Below are 26,704 nucleotides of genomic sequence, written 5' to 3'. Positions count from 1 at the left end.
ATACACTTGAATAAAGTTCATATCAATCATGCATATGATAACGACCTATCCGCTATCCAAATTCTAATGCGTCAACATGTATTTCATATCTCGCTCATGTATAAGTCAATTCCTTTCTCTATATAGATTTGGGAAGAGTTTGTTTGATAAACTAATCGGCTCAGGTCTCAAAACATAACCTTTCTATTTAGAAAATATAGAATCGTAGATATAATACTGATCTTAATAATATGACTGTTCATAGTTTCAATAATATTATGATATAATAGTGACTGTTTATGTTTCATGTTGACTTTGTCTCGTGTTTGTGGCTTACTGACAATTACATTTTATTTATTTACATTGTGCACTCCTCACCTGGTTGACCTGATTGAGGTTGAAATCGGAAGCGACCGGTGGCGCGGCCACACTTCCGTTTCCGGTACCATCCTGCTGCTGCAGCCTCTTGCCGAACTTCAACAGGTTCCTGGTGATCATGGTGTTCATGATGACAATCAACACGAGCGGCACAATCAGCGTCAGAATGGTGTCAATCGCGTTGATCACCCGCATTGCCTCGCGGTAGTTCTCGTTCATGTCGCAGATGTGTTCGCCCTCGTGCAGGCGAACCTGGTCATGAAAAACATTTTCTAAACATCGATGCTCCAATACATATAAGTATCGAAAGGTCAACATCGATACTTCGATGTATCGAGTGTTCAACATCAATGTGGTGGAAAACGTCAAGCCCAGAACATTGATGTATCGGAAACATGTATGTTTTCTCATAACGTTAATATCGACCTAAAGGTCACTTTACATTATGCTACGCTAAGTTGAAGTACCTCTTTGGAAGACGTAACCGTCCTATCTCCGAAAATTGAAAGTTAAATCAGTGTTCACATTAGCGTAGCGCGGCTTTCAAAAATATCGGAAGATAGCGACGGCTACGTCTTCCGAAGACGTATTTCAGCTAAGCGTAGCGTAGCTAAAGGTCTCTTAACAACACGCTACGCTACGCTAAAATACGTTTTTGGAATACGTAGGTAGCCGTCCTATCTATCAATATACAAAGCTACTGGATTTAACATTGGGGATAGGACGTATTTCAGCGTAAGTTTGAAGAGACCTTAAGGGTATGATCACAATGAATGCGTATGTCCAAGTGCAAGCTTTCTTATGCATGTCCAAGTGCAAGCTTTGTTATGCATGTCCAAGTGCAAGCGTTGTTATGCTTGACCAAACGTGCAGATGAAAACAGAATCTGGAAAGAGCAATGGGAACACTCACTGTGAACACTTGCATTTGCTAGTAACGCTCAGTGTGAGCAGCTACATGCAAGTCACAACGTGTTTCAATGGCACTTTTCAAGTATTGTTCTTCGGCTCGTCTATGATCAGACGTGTGTACTTGCCATACACGTATTCAATGTGATGACACCCTAAGACTATCTAGCGCAAGTCACGGAATAAGGAAATATTTTTCCTTACTCCGAGTTGTGTTCCAGTCAGGAGAAATAAAGTGATATGAAAACTCAATATTCAAAGCCCCATTACATAATAAGTATGCTCATAAATAGTGCATATGAATACTTTGTACATTGACAGTTATAAATTATTTAATACTTTCAACACGGGCATACTTCAGAATCAAATCTGATTTATAATTATTGGTGAAATATTATCTTTGTGACTTTAAAATATTACTATATTACTGCGTGATGAGGCCCTGATAATTAAGAGCAAATGATTTGTAGAGCCAATTCAAAAAAAATCTAAAAAAATCTAAAAAGTAAATGAAAAAATGAAATAAAAATCTGAAAAGTAAATGATTTGTAGAGCCAATTCAAAAAAAAAAAAAAACTGGTGTGGCGTACTCACAACTTTCCTTGCCGTTATGAAAATTGATCACCTGACGCTAGTGATCACGCGCATCTCAAGTCTACTATTCAAAGATTTGAGCCAGCTGGTGACAGGACAATAACGCTGGAGACACACGATGTCTGCTATCTCTCCATAGTGAATGATTTAATAGAATCAACAGTTGCCAACCGTTTGCAATTAATTAATCACATTTTCTTGAATTCCGAGCTTATTTTCAATGTTAGGTGAAAATGTTACTGAACATTAATCGTAGAGATTTTCATGCTCAATCTTTTCCACTTGAATTTTTTTTTTATTATATCTGAAGCCTGATAATGTGAAATCTAGAATCGAACTTTGCATAGATGGGGTAGAGCTCCTGAAATTTTCACAGATATGGGAATTGTGACAGTTGATAGAGCTTATCAACAACTATATTAGGTATGAATTTTATCAGAATCGTTGGAGCCGTTTTTGAGAAAATCGCGAAAACCCTGTTTTTGACAACATTTTCGCCATCTTAGCCGCCATATTGTATTGAATTTGATCGAAATTGTTCGTGTTGGATCCTTATAGTGTATGGACCTTGAGTTCCAAATTTAAAATTCAAGTTATTCTGTTGATTGGGAGATGAAATATCCTGTACACAGACGCACATATACTCATACACACACACACACACACACACACACACACACACACACATACACACACACACACACACAACACACACACACACACACACACACACACACACACACACACACACACACACACACACACACCACACACACACACACACACACACACACACACACACACACACACCACACACACACATACATACACATACACAGACCATTACCCAAAAACCACTTTTGGACTCAGGGGACCTTGAAACGTATAGGAATTTGTAAAATTGGGATACCTTAATTTTTTCGGAAAGCAATACTTTCCTTACCTATGGTAATAGGGCAAGGAAAGTAAAAACACTTTTTTGGACTCAGGGGACCTTGAAACGTATAGAAATTTGTAAATTGGGGTACCTTAATTTTTTCGGAAAGAAATACTTTCCTTACCTATATGGCAAGGAAAGTAAAAAAATGTCTTGCCTATATTTTCGTTTTTCCCACCAAATATCATGGAACATTCAACTGTTCATCCACTGTATACATACGAGTAAAACGCAGGTTAGAACCGTAGTGAAATCACTTCAAACAGTCAGCATTATTAAAAATAGCATTCATATTCAATCAAAGCTGACAGTTCAAAGTGGATATCACTAAATTAATCATGTCTAGTATAGACAAGCTTCAAGTCAACATCATTTCAAATTAACATCAATTTGAAGTTAATGTAAACTGTTGATCTGTAGCTATGTTTTTTTATTATTTGAATTGAAACCTGGAAAGCAACGACAATTTATTACAAAACATTGATATTTCTTTGTAACCACTCCAATACTTACCCCGCCGTAAAGAGAGAGTAACCGTTGAGCAAAAGAGAGAGCGCCGCCAGAAGAGAGACAACTGCTTTGGCACGTTCCACGGTGCACATGTGGGGGCGGTGGAGGGGGTACTGAAACATGCAAAAGGAAATTTCTATTAATTCACTATATTCAAGTCTCTAGAGTTTTAGGACTGGTTTCTAGGACAATTATTAGATCTAATAACCTATTAAATCTACAGGTTTAGGGTGACTGTCCAAAGGAACCGTATTCAATCGATCCGTTCGGCCGTTGGATCGGATGAATCTGCCGGCTGTTTATTCAGCCGAATATGGTCGTGCATTGCAACCGTTTACGTCAGTCCAGTTCAGTAGTTTGCTAGTTGCCAATTATTGAATAAACTACTATCATAACCACCAAATTTCTTCATAAACAATGATTATAATGAGATCTTGAAAATTGAATAAACAAATATCTACTAAATTAGCTATTTTAGCTAATTTAGCTAAATTAGATAAATAAGCTATTCATTACAATAATACTTTATTACCTTCAAATCCTATTTGTTCAGCAATCTTTGTCCACAGATTCCTTTGAACATCATGAAGATGATTGACCGAAGCGTAGCTGAGGTCTTAGTTTCGACTCGATCGGCTTTTGTCTGTTTGTTTGTTTGTACCGCAGTTACAGTCGCTGTTATTGTCCGATTTTGAGAAAATTTGGTATACGAGTTCTTTGAAACAAGGCGCAGAAACGTAATGTGTATCGATTTTTGATAAGACCTCCGGTTTCTTTGTAATTTGAAAAACCACAGACCAACCTCCTTCCAGAAAGTTACTTCTTTGTATCTAGCGCCGTTATCTTGCAAGATACAGCAATTTTTATTTTTTTTTAAATGAAAGACCATTGTATTTACAATACATTAAGAGTGAATCTTGCCCAAAATAAATATAAGTAAAAAACAAGTGATTTAAGTAATTTTTTATAATAGAACCTGTGCTGCTCTGAAATGTGCTGTATTTATTAATTGTAGAAACCTTCTCTTCTCACTTGACTGCACATTTTTCCCCTCTTCAACACGAAACTTCCCTGATTCATATATGAATAGTTTCTGGAAAACTATTAGCTTTTGTTTTTCCTTCTAGTATGAGATCGGAAACCGAGTTGTGAGCATTTAACATTCTGCATAGCATAACAAGCCATAACATTAAAACCGCTTTCCATTAAAACCATCATTAGCAACGTCCTGTCATTGACACCAACAAACCAATCTTATTTAGAATCATTTTCTGTCTTACTATCGTCTGTGAGACGATTCATCATCTAAATTGCCTTCTGCATATCACATTTTTCCGTCAGTTGACCAATATCTTATAACTAATTATTAAAAAAAAGTTGTAATATATAGGTTAATATTGTAAATATGGGAACGATGTGAAGGTACTTCCTCGAAAGACATTTATAATTCCCGTGTCCCTGGAAGCATTGTCACTGGAAAAATATAGATGACATTGCAAAGTCTTCACAATATACTGTACTTTCATAAAGGCCCTTCTCATCAATTTTAAAGTTGTTAAAGTTGCATTCATGAGCAAGGTCTACTAGTAGTTCGCAGAACTACTAGTATCTTTCGTCTCTCAAATCCCACAATGAAACATTCTCTTGAACCAAACCTATCATTTTTCATCGTCCATAGTTACAGCTTTATAAAATAGAACAACTTCAAAAAACAAAAACAAACAAGACTGAGAAACAATTTTAGGTTAGGAACACTTTGTTGTCTCAGCTCGACTAGTTTAGTTCGGCCGGATAGAGCCGGAAAATCCATTTAATTCGGATCGAAAAATTGATCGGCCGGAGACGGCCGTGCACGGACGTATGAACCTGTTGCAATGGACGAGCATCTATTCCTTTCTTTGTTGGGGGATCGTTCGGTCGTTTTCGGCCGATGCTAGTTCGGACGTAAACGGTTCTAGTGGACGGCCCACCTAAATGAAACATCAGATTTAATGAGTGTCCTAGAATCTTTAATAAGGGCATTAACCCTTGAACGGTAACATGAAAATCTGAAGCTAATATGATAATGATTACATTATTCATTTAATCCTTATATGATATTATTATAATAGGCCCGCAAATGTTTTATAGGATTACTGTACGACTGTCTTGTTTAATTTATCACTTCTTTGCATTTTGTAAGTTCATTCTTAGACACGGTTTCTAGGACACTTCTTAAATTTAATGGGCCATTGAATCCAGAGGTTTAATGATTATCGAGATTCAATGAATAACCTAGAAAGCAGTTCTTAGCGTTTCATAGCATTTTTATTGATTGCTTTGATCAATTCATCACTCATTGATGACTGGAAAATGATTCAGCTATTCAAACAATTATTCTGAAGTTTAAAAAATATATTATACAATATAATATTGTGTTTCCACTCCCTTCTTCGACATGTGTAGAGAGACATCCTCGTAAAGAATATTTTAACAGAATTTCCCACACTCTAAGCAATTAATTGAATACCTATGCGTTCACTTCATATGTTTTCCGTTCACTAGGAAGAGAATTGAGTAAATTAATTTGTTCCATGATTTCCAACTATTATTGTTCCAAAGCTATTAACAATTTTTTAGTAATCATCATGATTGGGTTTAGCAATATTGGAACTGATCGCACAATTTAGTAAGTAAATGGAGCTGGAGTGAGTAATTAAAATTGAAATTATAACATACCGGTAATTGAAAATGTATTCATGATATAATTGGCTATGGAATTAGGTCAGACTGTTTCCCAATGTAGCTTCTGTGAGGAGAGTAATTTTTACATCTCTAAAATGTTACACATTGTAAAACTGTTATAAGAACTATTTACTACTATGGCAAACTTTATGTTCATCAACAGAATAATACATAATGTACAGTACATGTATGAGTAGCTATGGATATTTTTATAAATGTGTGATTTGGGTACAGGGTAGAGGGCGCAATCATTTTGAGATCTAATCCTCTCTTGATAGCATTTTTTGCAAAGTGGTTGAGAAGGAAATAATTGGAAGCTTTTTTGCGCTTATTTGTCCTTAGTGCCAAACTGCAGTGATGAAGAACGTTCCTGACCTAGAATGAAGCAGAACTACTATTATCTCCAAGTACATTATTCTCATAATTATTGATTTCAATTATTATTTGTAGGTATTCATTCATTACCAAATGGATTGTTCATCCATATTTCTTGTATCATCCTACAATTCACATACTGCGATTGAATTAATGGATGAATAAATTTTATGGTATTGAAAATTATGGTGCTGTGGCCGTTACTTGATTCAATTAAATTCAAATTTCTTCATTCATACAACATACATTGCCGTTATGAAAATTGATCACCTGACGCTAGTGATCACGCGCATCTCAAGTCTACTATTCAAAGATTTGAGCCAGCTGGTGACAGGACAATAACGCTGGAGACACACGATGTCTGCTATCTCTCCATAGTGAATGATTTAATAGAATCAACAGTTGCCAACCGTTTGCAATTAATTAATCACATTTTCTTGAATTCCGAGCTTATTTTCAATGTTAGGTGAAAATGTTACTGAACATTAATCGTAGAGATTTTCATGCTCAATCTTTTCCACTTGAATTTTTTTTTTAATTATATCTGAAGCCTGATAATGTGAAATCTAGAATCGAACTTTGCATAGATGGGGTAGAGCTCCTGAAATTTTCACAGATATGGGAATTGTGACAGTTGATAGAGCTTATCAACAACTATATTAGGTATGAATTTTATCAGAATCGTTGGAGCCGTTTTTGAGAAAATCGCGAAAACCCTGTTTTTGACAACATTTTCGCCATCTTAGCCGCCATATTGTATTGAATTTGATCGAAATTGTTCGTGTTGGATCCTTATAGTGTATGGACCTTGAGTTCCAAATTTAAAATTCAAGTTATTCTGTTGATTGGGAGATGAAATATCCTGTACACAGATGCACATACACTCATACACACACACACACACACACACACACACACACACACACACACACACACACACACACACACACACACACACACACACACACACACACACACACACACACACACACACACACACACACACACACACACACACACACACACACACACACACACACACACACACACACACACACACATACATACACATACACAGACCATTACCCAAAAACCACTTTTGGACTCAGGGGACCTTGAAACGTATAGGAATTTGTAAAATTGGGATACCTTAATTTTTTCGGAAAGCAATACTTTCCTTACCTATGGTAATAGGGCAAGGAAAGTAAAAAACACTTTTTTGGACTCAGGGGACCTTGAAACGTATAGAAATTTGTAAATTGGGGTACCTTAATTTTTTTTCGGAAAGAAATACTTTCCTTACCTATATGGCAAGGAAAGTAAAAAAATGTCTTGCCTATATTTTCGTTTTTCCCACCAAATATCATGGAACATTCAACTGTTCATCCACTGTATACATACGAGTAAAACGCAGGTTAGAACCGTAGTGAAATCACTTCAAACAGTCAGCATTATTAAAAATAGCATTCATATTCAATCAAAGCTGACAGTTCAAAGTGGATATCACTAAATTAATCATGTCTAGTATAGACAAGCTTCAAGTCAACATCATTTCAAATTAACATCAATTTGAAGTTAATGTAAACTGTTGATCTGTAGCTATGTTTTTTTATTATTTGAATTGAAACCTGGAAAGCAACGACAATTTATTACAAAACATTGATATTTCTTTGTAACCACTCCAATACTTACCCCGGCCGTAAAGAGAGAGTAACCGTTGAGCAAAAGAGAGAGCGCCGCCAGAAGAGAGACAACTGCTTTGGCACGTTCCACGGTGCACATGTGGGGGCGGTGGAGGGGGTACTGAAACATGCAAAAGGAAATTTCTATTAATTCACTATATTCAAGTCTCTAGAGTTTTAGGACTGGTTTCTAGGACAATTATTAGATCTAATAACCTATTAAATCTACAGGTTTAGGGTGACTGTCCAAAGGAACCGTATTCAATCGATCCGTTCGGCCGTTGGATCGGATGAATCTGCCGGCTGTTTATTCAGCCGAATATGGTCGTGCATTGCAACCGTTTACGTCAGTCCAGTTCAGTAGTTTGCTAGTTGCCAATTATTGAATAAACTACTATCATAACCACCAAATTTCTTCATAAACAATGATTATAATGAGATCTTGAAAATTGAATAAACAAATATCTACTAAATTAGCTATTTTAGCTAATTTAGCTAAATTAGATAAATAAGCTATTCATTACAATAATACTTTATTACCTTCAAATCCTATTTGTTCAGCAATCTTTGTCCACAGATTCCTTTGAACATCATGAAGATGATTGACCGAAGCGTAGCTGAGGTCTTAGTTTCGACTCGATCGGCTTTTGTCTGTTTGTTTGTTTGTACCGCAGTTACAGTCGCTGTTATTGTCCGATTTTGAGAAAATTTGGTATACGAGTTCTTTGAAACAAGGCGCAGAAACGTAATGTGTATCGATTTTTGATAAGACCTCCGGTTTCTTTGTAATTTGAAAAACCACAGACCAACCTCCTTCCAGAAAGTTACTTCTTTGTATCTAGCGCCGTTATCTTGCAAGATACAGCAATTTTTATTTTTTTTTAAATGAAAGACCATTGTATTTACAATACATTAAGAGTGAATCTTGCCCAAAATAAATATAAGTAAAAAACAAGTGATTTAAGTAATTTTTTATAATAGAACCTGTGCTGCTCTGAAATGTGCTGTATTTATTAATTGTAGAAACCTTCTCTTCTCACTTGACTGCACATTTTTCCCCTCTTCAACACGAAACTTCCCTGATTCATATATGAATAGTTTCTGGAAAACTATTAGCTTTTGTTTTTCCTTCTAATATGAGATCGGAAACCGAGTTGTGAGCATTTAACATTCTGCATAGCATAACAAGCCATAACATTAAAACCGCTTTCCATTAAAACCATCATTAGCAACGTCCTGTCATTGACACCAACAAACCAATCTTATTTAGAATCATTTTCTGTCTTACTATCGTCTGTGAGACGATTCATCATCTAAATTGCCTTCTGCATATTACATTTTTCCGTCAGTTGACCAATATCTTATAACTAATTATTAAAAAAAGTTGTAATATATAGGTTAATATTGTAAATATGGGAACGATGTGAAGGTACTTCCTCGAAAGACATTTATAATTCCCGTGTCCCTGGAAGCATTGTCACTGGAAAAATATAGATGACATTGCAAAGTCTTCACAATATACTGTACTTTCATAAAGGCCCTTCTCATCAATTTTAAAGTTGTTAAAGTTGCATTCATGAGCAAGGTCTACTAGTAGTTCGCAGAACTACTAGTATCTTTCGTCTCTCAAATCCCACAATGAAACATTCTCTTGATCCAAACCTATCATTTTTCATCGTCCATAGTTACAGCTTTATAAAATAGAACAACTTCAAAAAACAAAAACAAACAAGACTGAGAAACAATTTTAGGTTAGGAACACTTTGTTGTTTCAGCTCGACTAGTTTAGTTCGGCCGGATAGAGCCGGAAAATCCCATTTAATTCGGATCGAAAAATTGATCGGCCGGAGACGGCCGTGCACGGACGTATGAACCTGTTGCAATGGACGAGCATCTATTCCTTTCTTTGTTGGGGGATCGTTCGGTCGTTTTCGGCCGATGCTAGTTCGGACGTAAACGGTTCTAGTGGACGGCCCACCTAAATGAAACATCAGATTTAATGAGTGTCCTAGAATCTTTAATAAGGGCATTAACCCTTGAACGGTAACATGAAAATCTGAAGCTAATATGATAATGATTACATTATTCATTTAATCCTTATATGATATTATTATAATAGGCCCGCAAATGTTTTATAGGATTACTGTACGACTGTCTTGTTTAATTTATCACTTCTTTGCATTTTGTAAGTTCATTCTTAGACACGGTTTCTAGGACACTTCTTAAATTTAATGGGCCATTGAATCCAGAGGTTTAATGATTATCGAGATTCAATGAATAACCTAGAAAGCAGTTCTTAGCGTTTCATAGCATTTTTATTGATTGCTTTGATCAATTCATCACTCATTGATGACTGGAAAATGATTCAGCTATTCAAACAATTATTCTGAAGTTTAAAAAATATATTATACAATATAATATTGTGTTTCCACTCCCTTCTTCGACATGTGTAGAGAGACATCCTCGTAAAGAATATTTTAACAGAATTTCCCACACTCTAAGCAATTAATTGAATACCTATGCGTTCACTTCATATGTTTTCCGTTCACTAGGAAGAGAATTGAGTAAATTAATTTGTTCCATGATTTCCAACTATTATTGTTCCAAAGCTATTAACAATTTTTTAGTAATCATCATGATTGGGTTTAGCAATATTGGAACTGATCGCACAATTTAGTAAGTAAATGGAGCTGGAGTGAGTAATTGAAATTGAAATTATAACATACCGGTAATTGAAAATGTATTCATGATATAATTGGCTATGGAATTAGGTCAGACTGTTTCCCAATGTAGCTTCTGTGAGGAGAGTAATTTTTACATCTCTAAAATGTTACACATTGTAAAACTGTTATAAGAACTATTTACTATGGCAAACTTTATGTACATCAACAGAATAATACATAATGTACAGTACATGTATGAGTAGCTATGGATATTTTTATAAATGTGTGATTTGGGTACAGGGTAGAGGGCGCAATCATTTTGAGATCTACTCCTCTCTTGATAGCATTTTTTGCAAAGTGGTTGAGAAGGAAATAATTGGAAGCTTTTTTGCGCTTATTTGTCCTTAGTGCCAAACTGCAGTGATGAAGAACGTTCCTGACCTAGAATGAAGCAGAACTACTATTATCTCCAAGTACATTATTCTCATTAATGATTTCAATAATTATTTGTAGGTATTCATTCATTACCAAATGGATTGTTCATTCATATTTCTTTTATCATCCTACAATCTACATACTGCGATTGAATTATTGGATGAATAAATTATATGGTATTGAAAATTATGGTGCTGTGGCCGTTACTTGATTCAATTAAATTCAAATTTCTTCATTCATACAACATACATTGTACATTGAATCAATTCTGATCAATCAAGGTTAAGCTCTGTCATTGGCTGAGTCAAGATATCCAATACAATATTCAAATTATGGTCATAAGAACCATTAATGAACACTAAGTCATTACTAGTTCTCAAGCCCATATTTCGAATACTCTAGGTTGAATGGAGAAGACTAAGAAATTGTCAAAAAACCACTGATTTATTTATAATTAGAAAGACCGGTTTCGGTTATTACACCATTGTCAATCTCTGATAAACAGAGAGAGTTTGTCAGAGATTGACAATGGTGTAATAACCGAAACCGGTCTTTCTGATTATCAATAAATCAGTGTTTTTTTGACAATTTCTTAGTCTTCTTCATTCAATATGAATAATTACCACAATATCAACTTCTCAACTACACAAAAAAAAGAAAAAAAATACTCTAGGCATGTCACTAAATGCCTATAGGAACATTTTTCCCATACATTCGAATTGGAACCTCAGAATGCATTTAAGCAGGGATATGAGCTTGATAAGCTAAGCCCACCTTGTGTGAGAATCTCAATTCTTGAGTTGAGAGCCAATCCCTCAGGAGACATTCAACACTATCACAAGAACTCTCAATTGACATAATTCCTTGTTCCAAGAAACAATTTGAATACTGTACGCGTGTCTTGTGTCGGCCAATGACGGAGCTCAACCTTCATTGGTCAACTAACGGCCAATCATATGGTTCCATCCACACTATTGTTGTTGCTTCAAGTTTAACTTTCCATTCCAATATTGATTGATCAAGGTGAAACAGCCAAAATGAGTATCTTTGATTGTATTGATGAATTAGTTGTTTTCACAATCTTGGGTCGTTTTGATTTAATGTTGTAGTATGACAGATTACTGAAATCCCTTTGAATATTTGTCAAATGCGCAAATAAGCTCTTCTATGTTTCTGCATTCACATTAAGATTAGATACACTGCAGATGCTTCAAGAAGATGAATTATAAAAATATTTATGATAAATGATTATTCATCCGACATTTGACAAAACGACAGAACGGTAATCCACTATGAAAGATGCACAAACATCCAAGATTACATCATGTGCAAAGTGCAATCCTTTTCAAGCTGGCGATCAAGTGAATTGGGTTTTTACTGGAGCTGAAAATGTTTAAATTATTTGAGAATGTGCATGAGCTACCACATTATTCAATTCATACTCCTACATTATGGGAGTGGCGTAGTTGAAAGGATATTATTTCACATCCTTTTCAGAGAATCGACAACTAAGTATTGTTGAAACACCGACGACTTATGTAGTTACATCACAATATTTTATAATAGTTATTCAAATTGCATTCAATCTTTATGCTGATAAATCGATTCTCATACTTTGTGAAACTCGTTCAATAATTAGCAATACTGTCATTCAATATGAATTAGTGTGTAAGCCAGTAGTCTACATAGCCTATGTTTTAGAAATAAGTTAATTCTATGAAAATTGGAAAGGAAACAATTGGTTTTTGGCTAGGCCTGTTGCTCATTATTGAATGTAAATGAATAAATAAATATTGTAACATACAAAAATAAATAAATATCGTAACATATATGAATAAATAATTCTGATCTTATCTAAACTCTTATTATGTGAACTGCTGGAAGATATTCTTACAACATAAGAAATTCCCATAAACAAACAAATCTTTTTTCTTCCAAAACTCTGAAACTTTTTCTTGTGCACAGAGAACACTATTTTTATTCACTAATGGATATTTTTTAGGTTTCCAATCTGAGTCTTCTCAATGGAAAAAGTTTACTGAGAAATGAGTGAAAACTGAATTAGTTATATATTGTTGAGTTTCTCAGATACTTGAGCTGCGATGCACAACATAAAAACGAGAGGCAAAAATTACGCAAGATGATCGCAATTCCGGTTCGCGCGCAACGAACTGGCCAAGCTCCCGCCGTCAACAATGGATTATGGCAATCTCGTGCTCTGATCTTGATCACTGTACATGACAAATGCTTGTTTGAGAAACGCGCGTCTGTCGCGCAGCGCGTCAACCTGTAAGCATCTTTACAAGAAAAAAATGATGTTAAAATGGTAAGAAGGGTAAAAACGTAATTTTTTCGCCTCTGGAAATAATAATTATGCCTCCTAGTCCAGGCGCTGGCTTACATTGAGCATACATGAGAGAGGCAGAGAATTTGACTTCGGATTATTGTTAGGGGGTTTTTAGTGTATATGAAACTCGATGTCGTGACGTCCCAGGGTGGTCGACAGATTGTGGGGAGGGGGGTAAGTTGTAAAAAACGCGCGCTTATAAAATCACCTGTCCTGCAGTTACTATTCATAGTAGAGCTTTGAATTTTTTCTTAATACTATGTACACATAACTGGCTTTCAATGTGGTTCTCTACATTTTTGCGATAAACCGCATAGTTTTTCTGTAAAAAAATAAAATATCTCGAAAAATGTATTTTTTTCATTATGGACTTTTTGTTATTTCGCGAATATTTGAGTCGTTGGCCGACTTAGAGGAAAAGGTTCTCAATAAACGTTGTAGGCCGTTTCTTCCTGAATTCAATGATATATATAGTTTGGGGGTTACGATCATAGATGCGGCGGTGGAAGGGGGATAAGTAGCACTGTTACTCTGCGACGCGGTCCTCCCCCATGATTAGTGGCCTGTCTATCGCATCGCTCCTACTAGTCTATGTATTCAAATTATGTATCTCAGGAACGCTATTCTTATGTATTCTCGGTCGCTGAGCACGATTTTTCAACTCTCAAGCCTCAATAATTGATAATTCTCATCATAATATACAAATTATGGTCAAAATTACAAACTTCATCTCATTCTGCAAGGAAACTAAGAAATGACTGTTTGAAATAAACGAAACTTGGGTTTCAAGGAATATATTAAGATAGAATAATGAAAATATTCATATGTGTTTGTGTTTTATTGTTTTCATTTCAAATTCAATTATTGTGATGCGCTGCAGGCTAAATTATTAATTAATTACACACTGGCCACGCTTACTTGATATAGTATGGTCAGTTAATTTCCAAGAAATGTTTATGGAATTTCTTAGTTCTTTAACGTGGAAATGGAATTAATCATTCATTCATTATCATAATAATAATTATGTTTAGTATGAACATGATAATCTTTCATGAATCTTTAGTTTGTCGTGAACTTTCGAGAAATTATATACAATATAAATAATACATATGTGTCAAATTCAAATGAAATGAAAATTTAAATATTCATTCAAATTATTCCTAACAGTATTATTGTAATGGTATTTCACTAACTTTTGATTGATTCATCCATTATGGTATTCCCGTTCAGACTGTTTTGAAATGGTAACAAGTTATTCAGTATCAAAATTTGGGAATAGAATAGTTTTGGGCCATGCCTGTTATTATTTCCCAAACATAATATTCATATGATTTGTAATTCAATCCACAAATGAATGAATGAATGTATTCCTGCAAGTAGCTAACGTATGGATTATTCCTTTATAGATAAATCTTTGCCACAGATTTAGAAATCAAGTCTCGATGGTTTGGAGAGAATATTATTGGAGTGATTCTTTTACTCTGCTGCTTCTAGTATGTTCACTACCTTTGTTTGAATTTAGACCATGTACATGAAAAACTATGTCCACCGGTATCACTCCATCTCCATTGAGAATTTTCGTAACTCTTCTCATCACAAATTTTCCATAATCTTGCAGCGTATTGAAAGTTCTGAAAAGTGATGTAGGAGTTGAATTCAGGAGAGCCATGTTATCATTACGCGAATTTGTCAACGATATTTAGGGATTTAGTCAAATCTAGCCTACAACTAGTTCCACTTACAATTTCATGGGCCAAGTGAGATTAATAGTTTTTTTTCAAATATCCATCAGATGTTGACAGAGATTGCGGTTATTGTAAAAATGCATGCTGCACTAAAACTTCAATGCTGAATTACCTTTAAACAGCTACCTAGTAAAAAATACAGAGATCAGATCTTTTTGTTCTAGAATGAATTAAAACTAGGTTTTTTTGTTCGAGTGCATCGTGGAGAATGACAGAACTCTGTTTTTTTATAGGTGAGAATACACTTTTACAATTTGCCACAACTATGTTCAGATAAAAATCGTTGGAGACCGAATAGCCTAGCTATTTCTACATTCAAAAGAGAATCACACACTTCTTCACTTGCTTCCAGACCATAGATAACATTATCCAGATTCTGTTATCCATCAGAGTCTTGAAGAAAAATGTAATGTTCTCGTGAGAAGGTTATGCTTCTGGAAATCATTCTCATCTCTCATTATTCTTGTTTTACTTCCTTCGATGAAGTTCTTCACAACCTCCAGTGATATCCATAACGATGTCAACATACTTGAACAGAATATTTGATGGAAGATTTATTTATAAAGTAGCAGCCATTTTAGGAGAGCCTTTGAAGAACGAGGTATTCCAATCACTCACCTATGAGTTTTAGATGATGGAATGAGGGTTTGCTTCAAAGCATGATCGGCTGTCACATTATTAAATTTTCAAGGTTACCTTTTGGCAGAGAGTCGATGTATTGACTGTATAGAGTTAATGTTTCCTTATTGGAAATGATTTTCTACTTCTGTGGGTATTTTTTTCATATTTTCTAGATATAACACAGACTCCATTGCATAGTTTGTTTGATTGAAAGAAAAAAGTATGGGATCTTTTCTTGTACAGTTTCTATGTGCAATACCAGAGTCCTTCCTTAAGAGCACGAATACAATTTGAGATAATTTAAACTATGTTACAATAATCAGTCATAAATTTCAAGTAGTCATTGATTTTGCATTGTGATTCTAGAAAACTCCACAAATAGCTCCAGACTTCTTTTAAATATACTTTGACAATCTCTCATATTTGAACCGTTCATGAGTCCTTCTTGTAGTTGTTTCATTGAATTGATTGCTTGTTCTCACACCTTAATTATACTGATCTCCCCTCAATAGATTTCTAACAGTATTCTCTCCAAATATTTCAGATTCAACAAAGATATCTCCTATACAACTTTCATTCAAGTACCATTCCAAGACAATCAGTCAAACTCAGCCAGATGAAAAGTATCTATTAGTAGATATACGTAGATATAAGTTGATAAAGAATTGTATCTCCTTTGTAATCAAATATTTAGTCATATCACATGGAAGTAATTGGCATTATTTGTGCTTCAACTGTTAATTTATATGAAGAGAATACTTTACTCCTGTTACACGGTGCTCTATATGGGGTAGCCTATATAATTTGTTTAACTTACTCCATTACTTGACTTTTGCAATTCCAAAGTGATCATTGAACTAAGTCGAATAATTATTGTCTCTTTATAAAATATTAGTTTTTTATCGACTGAGAAACACATATAGGATTCCTAACAAGATAGTTCATCATTACAATGTAATCATAAATAATAAAGTTTGTAATTTTGTCCATAATTTGTATATTATGATGAGAATTATCAATTATTGAGGCTTGAGAGTTGAAAAATCGTGTTCAGCGAACGAAAATACATAAGATAGCGTTCCTGAGATACATAATTTGAATACATAGACTAGTAGGAGCGATGCGATAGACAGGCCACTAATCATGGGGGAGGACCGCGTCGCAGCGTAACAGTGCTACTTATCCCCCTCCCACCGCCGCATCTATGATCGTAACCAACAAACTATATATATATCATTGAATTCAGGAAGAAACGGCCTACAACGTTTATTGAGAACCTTTTCCTCTAAGTCGGCTAACGACTCAAATATTCGCGAAATAACAAAAAGTCCATAAAAAAAATTCATTTTTCGAGATATTTTATTTTTTTACAGAAAAACTATGCGGTTTATCGCAAAAATGTAGAGAACCACATTGAAAGTCAGTTATGTGTACATAGTATTGAGAAAAAATTCAAAGCTCTACTATGAATAGTAACTGCAGGACAGGTGATTTTATAAGCGCGCGTTTTTTACAACTTACCCCCCTCCCCCCAATCTGTCGACCACCCTGGGACGCACGACATCGAGTTTCATATACACTAAAGACCCCCTAACAATAATCCGAAGTCAAATTCTCTGCCTCTCTCATGTATGCTCAATGTAAGCCAGCGCCTGGACTATCCTGAGTCCTGACACACTATCAATCAGTTGGTGTGCATTGTCACATAGACTTTGTTCAATATAATATTTTTTGTATGTAGTGACATTAAGCTACGGTGAACTGATATTTTATGTTGTTGGACAAATATTTTTCTTCTTCTTCTCACTGACCTTTTGTATTAGTAAAACCCAAGAAATAACGCTTCTTTACCAGTTATAAGTGTATTCAGTGTTGTAATTGAATGAAATTGGAATAATGAGATTGAAACTGAAGTTGGATGAACATTCAGTTAGAGAAATCACGCATCTTCATCTGTTATTGGTGTCATGATGAATTGAAATTGGAATAATTGAAGTTTACTTACCTGTACAGCAATGAAGCGTTCCACGGTGAAAGCCACAATCAACCAGACGCTGAGAAAACTGCAGACGGAACTGAAGTAGACGACCCCCTGGCACCAGCCGTCTGCGTTGAAAACCCGCAGCCCAAAACCACTCAGCCACACCAGCAGTAGGGTCACGTTGAACCCAAAATCAGCCGTCGCCAGGGCTGCTAAGTAATAGCTTGAGCTCCGCACCTTCAATTTAAATCAAATTATCTCCGCAACAACATAGAAACAGAATAGAAAGAGATAGATTGATGGATAGATTCCTTCATTATAGTTCAATTTACATGGAAAACTAGTATTCTAGGTACATTGTTATGGTCCTCGTAGTCCTATAATTGAAGTCCCAGGTATATTGTTATAGGTGTGTGGGTAGTTATTAGTAGTTATTAACTACCTATATAGGTAGTTTTAGGTGTTATAGTAGTGTGGGTGCATACAGACTCATCTATAATAACAAGAGAGAGTAGGGTTGTGTTTGTTCGTCTGTTCATTTGTTCGCATCAAAACATGTCAACTTGTGGATTGCATACCGTAAAAACGGTAATGATTTAGATCTCCATATTTTGCACATGGATTCTAGAAATATCAATCTCGTGCACCTCGAAGCCCAAATTCTAATTTTCCTTCTATATATTTCAGAATCAATGTGCAAATTTCATTCATGAGAAATGAATGTATTTTAATTGAAATGTACATACCATATAATATGTTAATTTAAGACTGTAATCTAGAGACCACTACCTCTTCGAAACAAATGGTAAAAACTTGTAACTTAATAACCAGTATAATTTCGTCAGGTTCGCATTAAGTTGAGGAAGGTTTCTAAAAAAGATTTAAGTTCTGTCACTTTATTATGTTAGTACCAATTTGAAGAACTCATCTTTACTATAATAAAGGAAAGATCTGTCTTATACATGGAGTGGATAGGAAAATTATGTTTGACTCATCATCACGTCTAAACTACTGGACTGATATTAATTTGAAATTTTGCATATACTATCATATTAAGCGAGCAATTTCTGTATTTTTATATCTGGTTATTTTTATATCTGGTTATTTATGTTCAATGGATCTCGAAAACGGCTCCAACGATTTTCACGAAATTTGGAACACACTAGGTTTATGATATGAAAACTCGATTATCCCTGAGAAAACTCGCTGTAGGACATTGAAAGGATAATTCATCCTTGGAAGAACAGATGTCTGAATAATTTCATCGTCTGTCGATAACAGAAATGCGTGTGCCTCTGTGGAAGATTAGCTGTGTGATCATTCAATCAGCTTACCGTATCTCGCGAGAAATATTAGTTAGAAATTTAATCAAAATAATCGATTTGTTGACATGACATGGTTTATCACTCTAAATTAGAGTATATCATAATATTAAAAGTTAATCATTATTTTACAGTTTTAAGTGATTAGTGAGTTTTATTTTGTTATCCAATTTGGTTTGTAAACAATCTAAATGAGAACTTTTTTGTTTTTGAATATTTTGACTCAAAATTGGACCTGAATTCAAGTGTATGGAACATAACCTACTTTTTGGATCATTTATAGTGTGTAAATCGAAATTCGGGGAAGAAACAGTTTTGGGCTGTGCCTGGTTTGTCTTTCCCCATTCATTTTAAAGAATTGTGTTCTGTTTATCAATAAATAAATAGCCTAACGATGAGAATTCGAACCGAGGGTGGTTCTAGGCCTACTTCAAACTCTTCAAGATTCCACTCGGTAAAGTTTTCAGTTTGTCAAGTTTTAAAATAGACCCTTGCGGAGCACGGGTTACCTTCTAGTTGCCAATAACACACACATTTCACTTTTCATCAGCTGATGTTATTCTTATCTGTATTCGTATAGAAATAGTAACATAAAGATATAAGCATAGAAATACAGTGAAATGAGCGTTTTCGTGGTGCATAGTATGTACGCATCTTGAGATAGAAAGTTTATAACTGGAGCTTCGAACCTCCAATACAAATCGAATTGATCACATTAACTACAACTCAGAGAGTTACTAACTAGAGCTTTGCAACTTCTAATCAAATCACAACCGCTACAACATAAAAAGTTAATAACTAAAGTTTTCACGTTCAAATCAAGTCGATTTTATGATCCGTGAAATTACCAAACAAAATAACAGGCAAAAACATATTGATTGATTGATAGTTTTCATGGGCATAATAATATAATCACAGAGAAAGGATACGCGTAAGGATAAAAAATATTTGTTTGTCTATTGATATGAGGATAAGGATAAGCGTAGGATAGAAAATATTTGTTTAAGGATGAGCGTGAGGATAAATAATATTTGTTTGTCTCTGATATAACAATACCTACTATTACTGAGTGATAGTAGGTATTGGATAAAATATGGTCTCGGCTGAGGAAGGCACGGGCGTAAGGCCCATTGGCGGCCTTATATATGTATATACGGCCAATGATAAAATATATAAAGGCGAGGTGGAACTTCTGTTAGGAGCTCCCCACCAATAAGCCCATGAATATTGAATATGATTCACAAGTATAAACAAAATATTCATTAGGCAAAATGCATTGACGTGAAGATAGCATGAGTAAAATCGACATTGTTTTTGTACAAAATCTACAGTGCCAAGAAAATTTTTAGTAACAAAAACTATAATCGACAATTCAATTTATAAAACATTTGTGATCAAATTATTCTCTCTTGTATCATATACTCCTTTTTTGTGTAAAAAGTGTTTTGCAGAATGTTAAAATACTGTAAGTGAATCAATCATCAATATTGTGCTACTATAGGCGAGGATTATATATTTCTTTCAATATTGGTTATTGGAGTAGTTAGCTTATAGACTGCAGAATAATTCAAGTAGAATAACTAATTCGAAATACATCTTTTATGAATTGAATAATAATTATAAATGCATGATGATTGATTATTTATAATCAATTATATATTAGACTAGCAGGAACCCGTGCTTCGCAAGGATCTATTTTCAAACTTGATAATCTGAAAACTTGAAGTAATGAAATTTTGAAGAATTGAAAATAGGCCTATAACCATCCTTGGTTAATTAAGAATCTAGCCTACATGCCAAATTTCAAGTTAATTAGTCCAGTAGTTCAGACGTGATGATGCGTCAAACATAATTTTCCTATCCCGTACGTGTATAAGCCAACTCTTTATTTTATTATAGATATGGTAACGACTGCAAGCATCCTATCTATTTTTTTTTTAATTCAACACTTCACTGTTAGATATTACTACCAATTGATTGAGAAGAATATGTTTTGGGAATAATGAATGCTGCATGACTAAGCACATAGGAAGTCCGTATTCAGATGTGAATGAAAATATTGATTGTCAGATAAATTTAATGATTCACCAAATAAAGTAAAGTGTGACATGAGATACATAGACTTTTTGGCGGTACGAAGTTCGCCAGGTAAGCTGGTTGCGAATAAAGCTTTACTATGAATAGTCAACACTGAAAAAAGACAGGCTCAATCACCAGGAATACTATAAATTCTATGAAGGACCAGTAAGCCAATAAAATTTTGAGTGGTTCAATCACTTCCATTATGGACACTGGATGTGGATACATATTATGGACAATCAATACGTATGAAATTTATTTGCTACAAAATGAAAAACTTTGATTGAAGTGACCCAGACTACTACAATATGAATAACCATTTAGATCAAATATAAGAAATTACTGACATCTCTCATCAACTCGTATTTTTTGTTCACAAAATATCAACACAAAAATATAAGTTATAGGCCTATTGAATGAACTCACGGCTAGTAGTACTCAAGTTTGGTTTTTTCTGGCCGTGCTTCAAATAAATGTAGGTTTATGTTTGACATATTGTTTTTGTAATCTTGTTGTCTATTAAGAAATCTTTCAATGTTTTTTTTTGTTTGCAATAAAATTTAAATTTGAAAAAAGAATTATCAAAAAACTCCTAACCAAAGAAAATCTCTGTGCTCAGTTCTAATAGGAATGTATGAGACTCCATATACAGCTGATAGAAGGCCAAGCATAAGCATACAACAATGGAACAAACACGTGGCAATAAGCTCGCGCTTTCGATCCACAGAAAATTAAATTCGATCAGCTGATTGATAAAATTATTTTAAGCTTTCCAATGATTACTGTGTCAATTATATCAGTTCCATATGGCATTCACCTTATCATGTTCATAACCTTACTAAATAGGATCCTTTTTCATCTTTTGAAACTCTTAGAGGCAAAATATATCAAAATCGGTTCTTAGTGTGCGTCTAGCATGTTTGAAGAATATTTGTGCAGAGTTTTAAGTTTGTCGGCCAATTAGTTTGAGCTGTAGTGTGATTTTACATGAAAATTTTCGAAAAATTCCCTCTCCTGGACCCCTCTCTGCTCCTGGTCAGATTTTTTCTGCAGAGATCTGATTTTTTTACGTAGCTGAACAAAAAACTTCCTCATGACTTTGCTGTGCAATGAGCGGTTAAAAAGTACAAAATTTTTGGGGGCCCCAGATCCCTCAGGGGGGCAAATTTCTGAAAATCCTTTTTTAGTGGATGTTTTGAGGCTATCATAAACAATTGTGGAAAATTTCAAGTTTGTAGGCTCAGTAGTTTGGGTTGTGGTGTGATTACAGTCTGTCGGGGCTTAGCGTTTTATAGATATAGAGATAAAATAGTTCAAGTATTCTCAGTCGAACAGAATGCTTGGGTCATTGGAAAGAATGGATGTCCTTACATAATATCCATTGTTCAGTAAAATAATAATATAGTACAGTAGGAGAAGCTGAAACCTGGGTACAGTATCTCTGTAGGATTATTATCTAAAATCATCTTCATCATCATTGTAAAATTGAAAATTCTCAACAAGATCAGTTGGTGATATTACCAAACAGTGGAAATGGCAAAAACTTGTGGGCTTATTAATAGGCTTCCCATTCACCCAACAATGATTTTCTATACGAATCCTAGTATACCCACCTTCAAATGTGTCCTGAGAAACACAACACACGACAACAGATTACCCACAAGGCCCACGCAGATCATGATAGGCATGTAGTAGTCGCGGAAAAAGTCCAATAACAAAAAGTTAGAGCAGTCGTCCTGGTTGCCGGCTGCCGCATTTTGGCGGGAAACGTTGATCAGCTGATGGTTGGCGGGTAAGTTTTGGCGGGAAACGTTGATCAGCTGATGGTTGGCTGGAAAGTTTTGTCGGGAAAGCAGGTTGTCGTCTTCGCCGCCATTTTGGTTGGAGGACATCACTGACCAGTTGCTCATTTTTCATTTGTCTGTAACAGATGAATAACAACAAATAATTATAATTTATTGAAAGCATTCCATCTTATATTTTTTATTGTTGAAACTGACTGTATTTTCATTCAATTGCGGTTCTGATTACTAATTAATTTATTAATTTATACATCAATATATACTATATCATTCTAAATCTGTTCCTTTCCCAAATTTGGATGAAAATTGTCCAACAATAGGTTATTCTTACACTTCATGAATTTTTGTCTAATTTTGAGTCCAAAATATTGATAAACTAGGAATTTATAATTTAGAAAAGTTGAAAACCAAATTAACCAAGAATACTCCACTAAATCAATTTTTCGTAGTTTTGATTTTATTGTATTTCTGACTTAGCACTTTGCTTGTATTTTCTGGGTGAAATAAATAATCAAATGAATATTTAGAGCTACTTGTGCATCTTAGGACTTATGTGGAACATTTCTCAGGCTTCTATATTAAATTATTTTGTATATGCCATTGATATTATTATGAATGTCCTTGTCAATTGAGCAATTATATTTCTATTCCTATTTCTATTTCACCAACGCAAGGTTGATACATACAACGCAAGGGTTTCATATTAAAATTGCCACACTGAGTGAATTTTGTTCAAGGACATCAAAAACAATTTTCAAACAGTCAAAAAGACAAACGATGCAGATTCAGGACAAAATGGAATCAATATTAAGAATTATCTCCTAACTTCATATAACATCTCTTGGATAGAAAAAATCATACAGTATGATATATTTCAATGCAATAAAACAAATGACAAGACAAGTGAAAAAATCTCCTGTTTAGACAGGTTGGAGATTTCAAGGAATTTCTCAATTCTGCTTTGTCCAGAAACTTGTTACAGAGATGTGAAAACTTGCTATTCTTGAAGACTTTAGGCAAAAGGCAAACGCTCTCCATTGATATTAACAAATTCATAAGATTTACATCAACTGTGATTTACACAAGTCAACTCCAATTTAATTCAACTCCCTCCAACTCACTTCACTGCAAGGAAAGAAGTGTGCGTTTGCCATACTAGATTTATTACTCCATCCCACTCGACTACAATCCAGTTCACTTCTTTTCTGGGATCAAACGAACGAACGTTCTCTCAGTTCCTGAACGCTCAAGAAGCAATTATAAACTATCAATGACCGTTATTCTATGTTTGCTATACAAAGTACAGCATAGTTAATAGGAAGCTCTCAAAACTTTTAATCAAACTTCTATGAATACAAGTAGTTTTTTTGTTGTGAATCATTGTTTGTAGTGAGCTCTCTATTCATAATACCTTTTCAGCAACAAATTAATTCCAAGAAAGTTGTCAAATTACTCAACTTTCAAACTTTTATTGAACGTTTCAAATTGAGCAACTAAAAAGTTGCAACTAGTCTTTGTTATCGTAGCAATTATTATTTCATTCAGTCCTGTTCTCAAACAGTTTCAGAATAATTAATTTTCTAAACTTCATTAGCTCGAGCGTCAATCGTTTTAAATCAATGAGGTCATCAAATTTGATCAGTCAATATTGACTTTCATCTAAAATCCTATCAAGTGATTATACTGCTATTGATCTCCTGTTTTTGAAGTTCGACATTCTGTGAGGTTTATGGATAATCCAACGATTCTGATATGTTTATTGTATCAAGTGGAGTTAGATCCAGAAATAAGAGCAAAAGAAAACCAGGTCTGGCACGAAGATCCACTTGTGTTCTGTTTGTATTTTATCCCTTGCACATAAACCAACAGATTCAAAATCTCTTCCGCTCTCTCACTCATTCTCACACTCTGTCCTTCACTCTCTCACTTCATTTTTTTCTCTCTCTCCAACACACTCTCTATTCCTTGTGCCTGACCTTTTAAAAGATGATAAAGAAGATAATTTTGAATAAAATTTAGAATTTAGAAATAGGCCGACACATCTAGAAAATACCTAAGTCTATACCTAATTCATGCAGGTGAACGGGCTAGAGTCAAGAAAACTTCAATTAATCTTACCATGCCTGATTTAATAGGTTTCTACTATAGAATAACACTACAATTTGAAATAATTGAAAAATACAAACAGCTTCAATAAACATTGGCAACTAAAATCGAACAACAGAAACAACAATTTCATGTTACTTTGTTGACATTCTTCATCTGATTTGGGGGCGCATAACTATCCCTCGTTTCGATAGCAATAAGTCACAAAACCAAACAATATCAGTCATAAAACAACAAATTAATTTCAACATGAAATTACTCAAGAAAGAAAAGCCCGTTGAACCCAAATTTCGTCGATAGTAACCCATATAACCCATTTCATAATAATTTTGAATCCCCACTTTTGATTGACATTCTCGAATGAACCTTTGTTTCACTACACTGCACTTTCGTTGGTCTGTACGTTGCTTTATCGTCGGGGTTACAGTACCTTGTTTTTGGCGGTGAACTTTTACCGGTTGAATTTGGCTTGACGGCGACGTCCTCTTACGGCCCTAGACCTGTCGTCTGAACGGCTGTCTTGAAGCGGTGTTACATAAATTTCCGGAAGGGGTGGTACATGAAGTTGGTTTGGGGACACACATGAACCGCTGTAAATAAATGTATTACAGCATTAATTTCTAACTCTTCCTACAATTCATCAAAAGCTGAAACAGGAGTTTATTCTGTTATTTAATTTAGATTTCATCTTGACGTTCTGATTTCATTCTCAAAATTTAACAGATTGAATTAAAACGAATTTACTTGCCAGAGTGTCATTAATATACAATACAACATTTATGAAAACACCCGTAATAAATTAATATAATGCTTTTAGAAAATGAATACTTCATTAATTATGATGTTACTTTTATATAAATTGATATAATACTCTTAGAAAAGGAATAGTTCAGATTGAAATGATGCTAACTTATATGATATTTTCGTTTGGTTTGCGAAATCAAATATAATTTTTCATATAGTAGCTCGACTAGTATTGTTGGAAACTTGTGCGCTAACCAACATTTATTTTATTATTATTTATGAACTATAGGACGCAATACAAGTACACAACGGTCATTCGCCCAAAACTGCTCAGAACCTTAATTTAAAATGAACAGTCCAGAGTTTATGATTTGATTTACCTACAAATACAAGTCCAAAAACGAGTATCAACTAGAATTATGAATTTATCACAAAACAAAACAAGACACTTTATAACACAATAAAAGAAAAAAAATATTGAAAATTTCACTTTAAGGTAAAAATAATGTTTGCCCCATAAGATTCATCTTGTAGATAGTTTTTACCTTTAATTAAATAAAATTAGTAGACACATAGAAAATAATTTAAATTGTATTGAAATTTGAAGATTCATGTATCAGGCTCAATATCAGGAATTAACTCATGTATGGTAACATTCATTAATATTAATTTCATGGAAAAGGAAAACTATCTTCTTCGTCTATTAAGATTTCTATCATAAAAATTTACTAAATCATTCGAAAGCCTTAATGACATAAGAAAACAGAGTCTG

The 26,704-nt window shown here is 34.4% G+C and overlaps 1 protein-coding gene across 1 annotated transcript in view; it reads right to left on the bottom strand.

The window, feature by feature from the left end:
* LOC111059972 overlaps positions 1–26,704 on the bottom strand; it is an 81,519-nt gene that overhangs the window by 18,761 nt on the left and 36,054 nt on the right. The window contains exons 2-5 of the mRNA XM_039438989.1: positions 22,894–23,201; positions 17,904–18,116; positions 8,098–8,208; positions 358–609 (exon numbers count right to left, since the gene is read on the bottom strand). Of these exons, the coding sequence (XP_039294923.1) occupies positions 358–609; positions 8,098–8,208; positions 17,904–18,116; positions 22,894–23,190 (873 nt within the window). The 5' untranslated portion in view covers positions 23,191–23,201. The remainder of the gene's footprint in view (positions 1–357; positions 610–8,097; positions 8,209–17,903; positions 18,117–22,893; positions 23,202–26,704) is intronic.

The sequence above is a fragment of the Nilaparvata lugens genome, chromosome 12 (genome assembly GCF_014356525.2).
Source record: "Nilaparvata lugens isolate BPH chromosome 12, ASM1435652v1, whole genome shotgun sequence".
NCBI classification, from domain to species: domain Eukaryota; kingdom Metazoa; phylum Arthropoda; class Insecta; order Hemiptera; family Delphacidae; genus Nilaparvata; species Nilaparvata lugens.
This window is presented reverse-complemented; position numbering and strand designations above follow the sequence as displayed.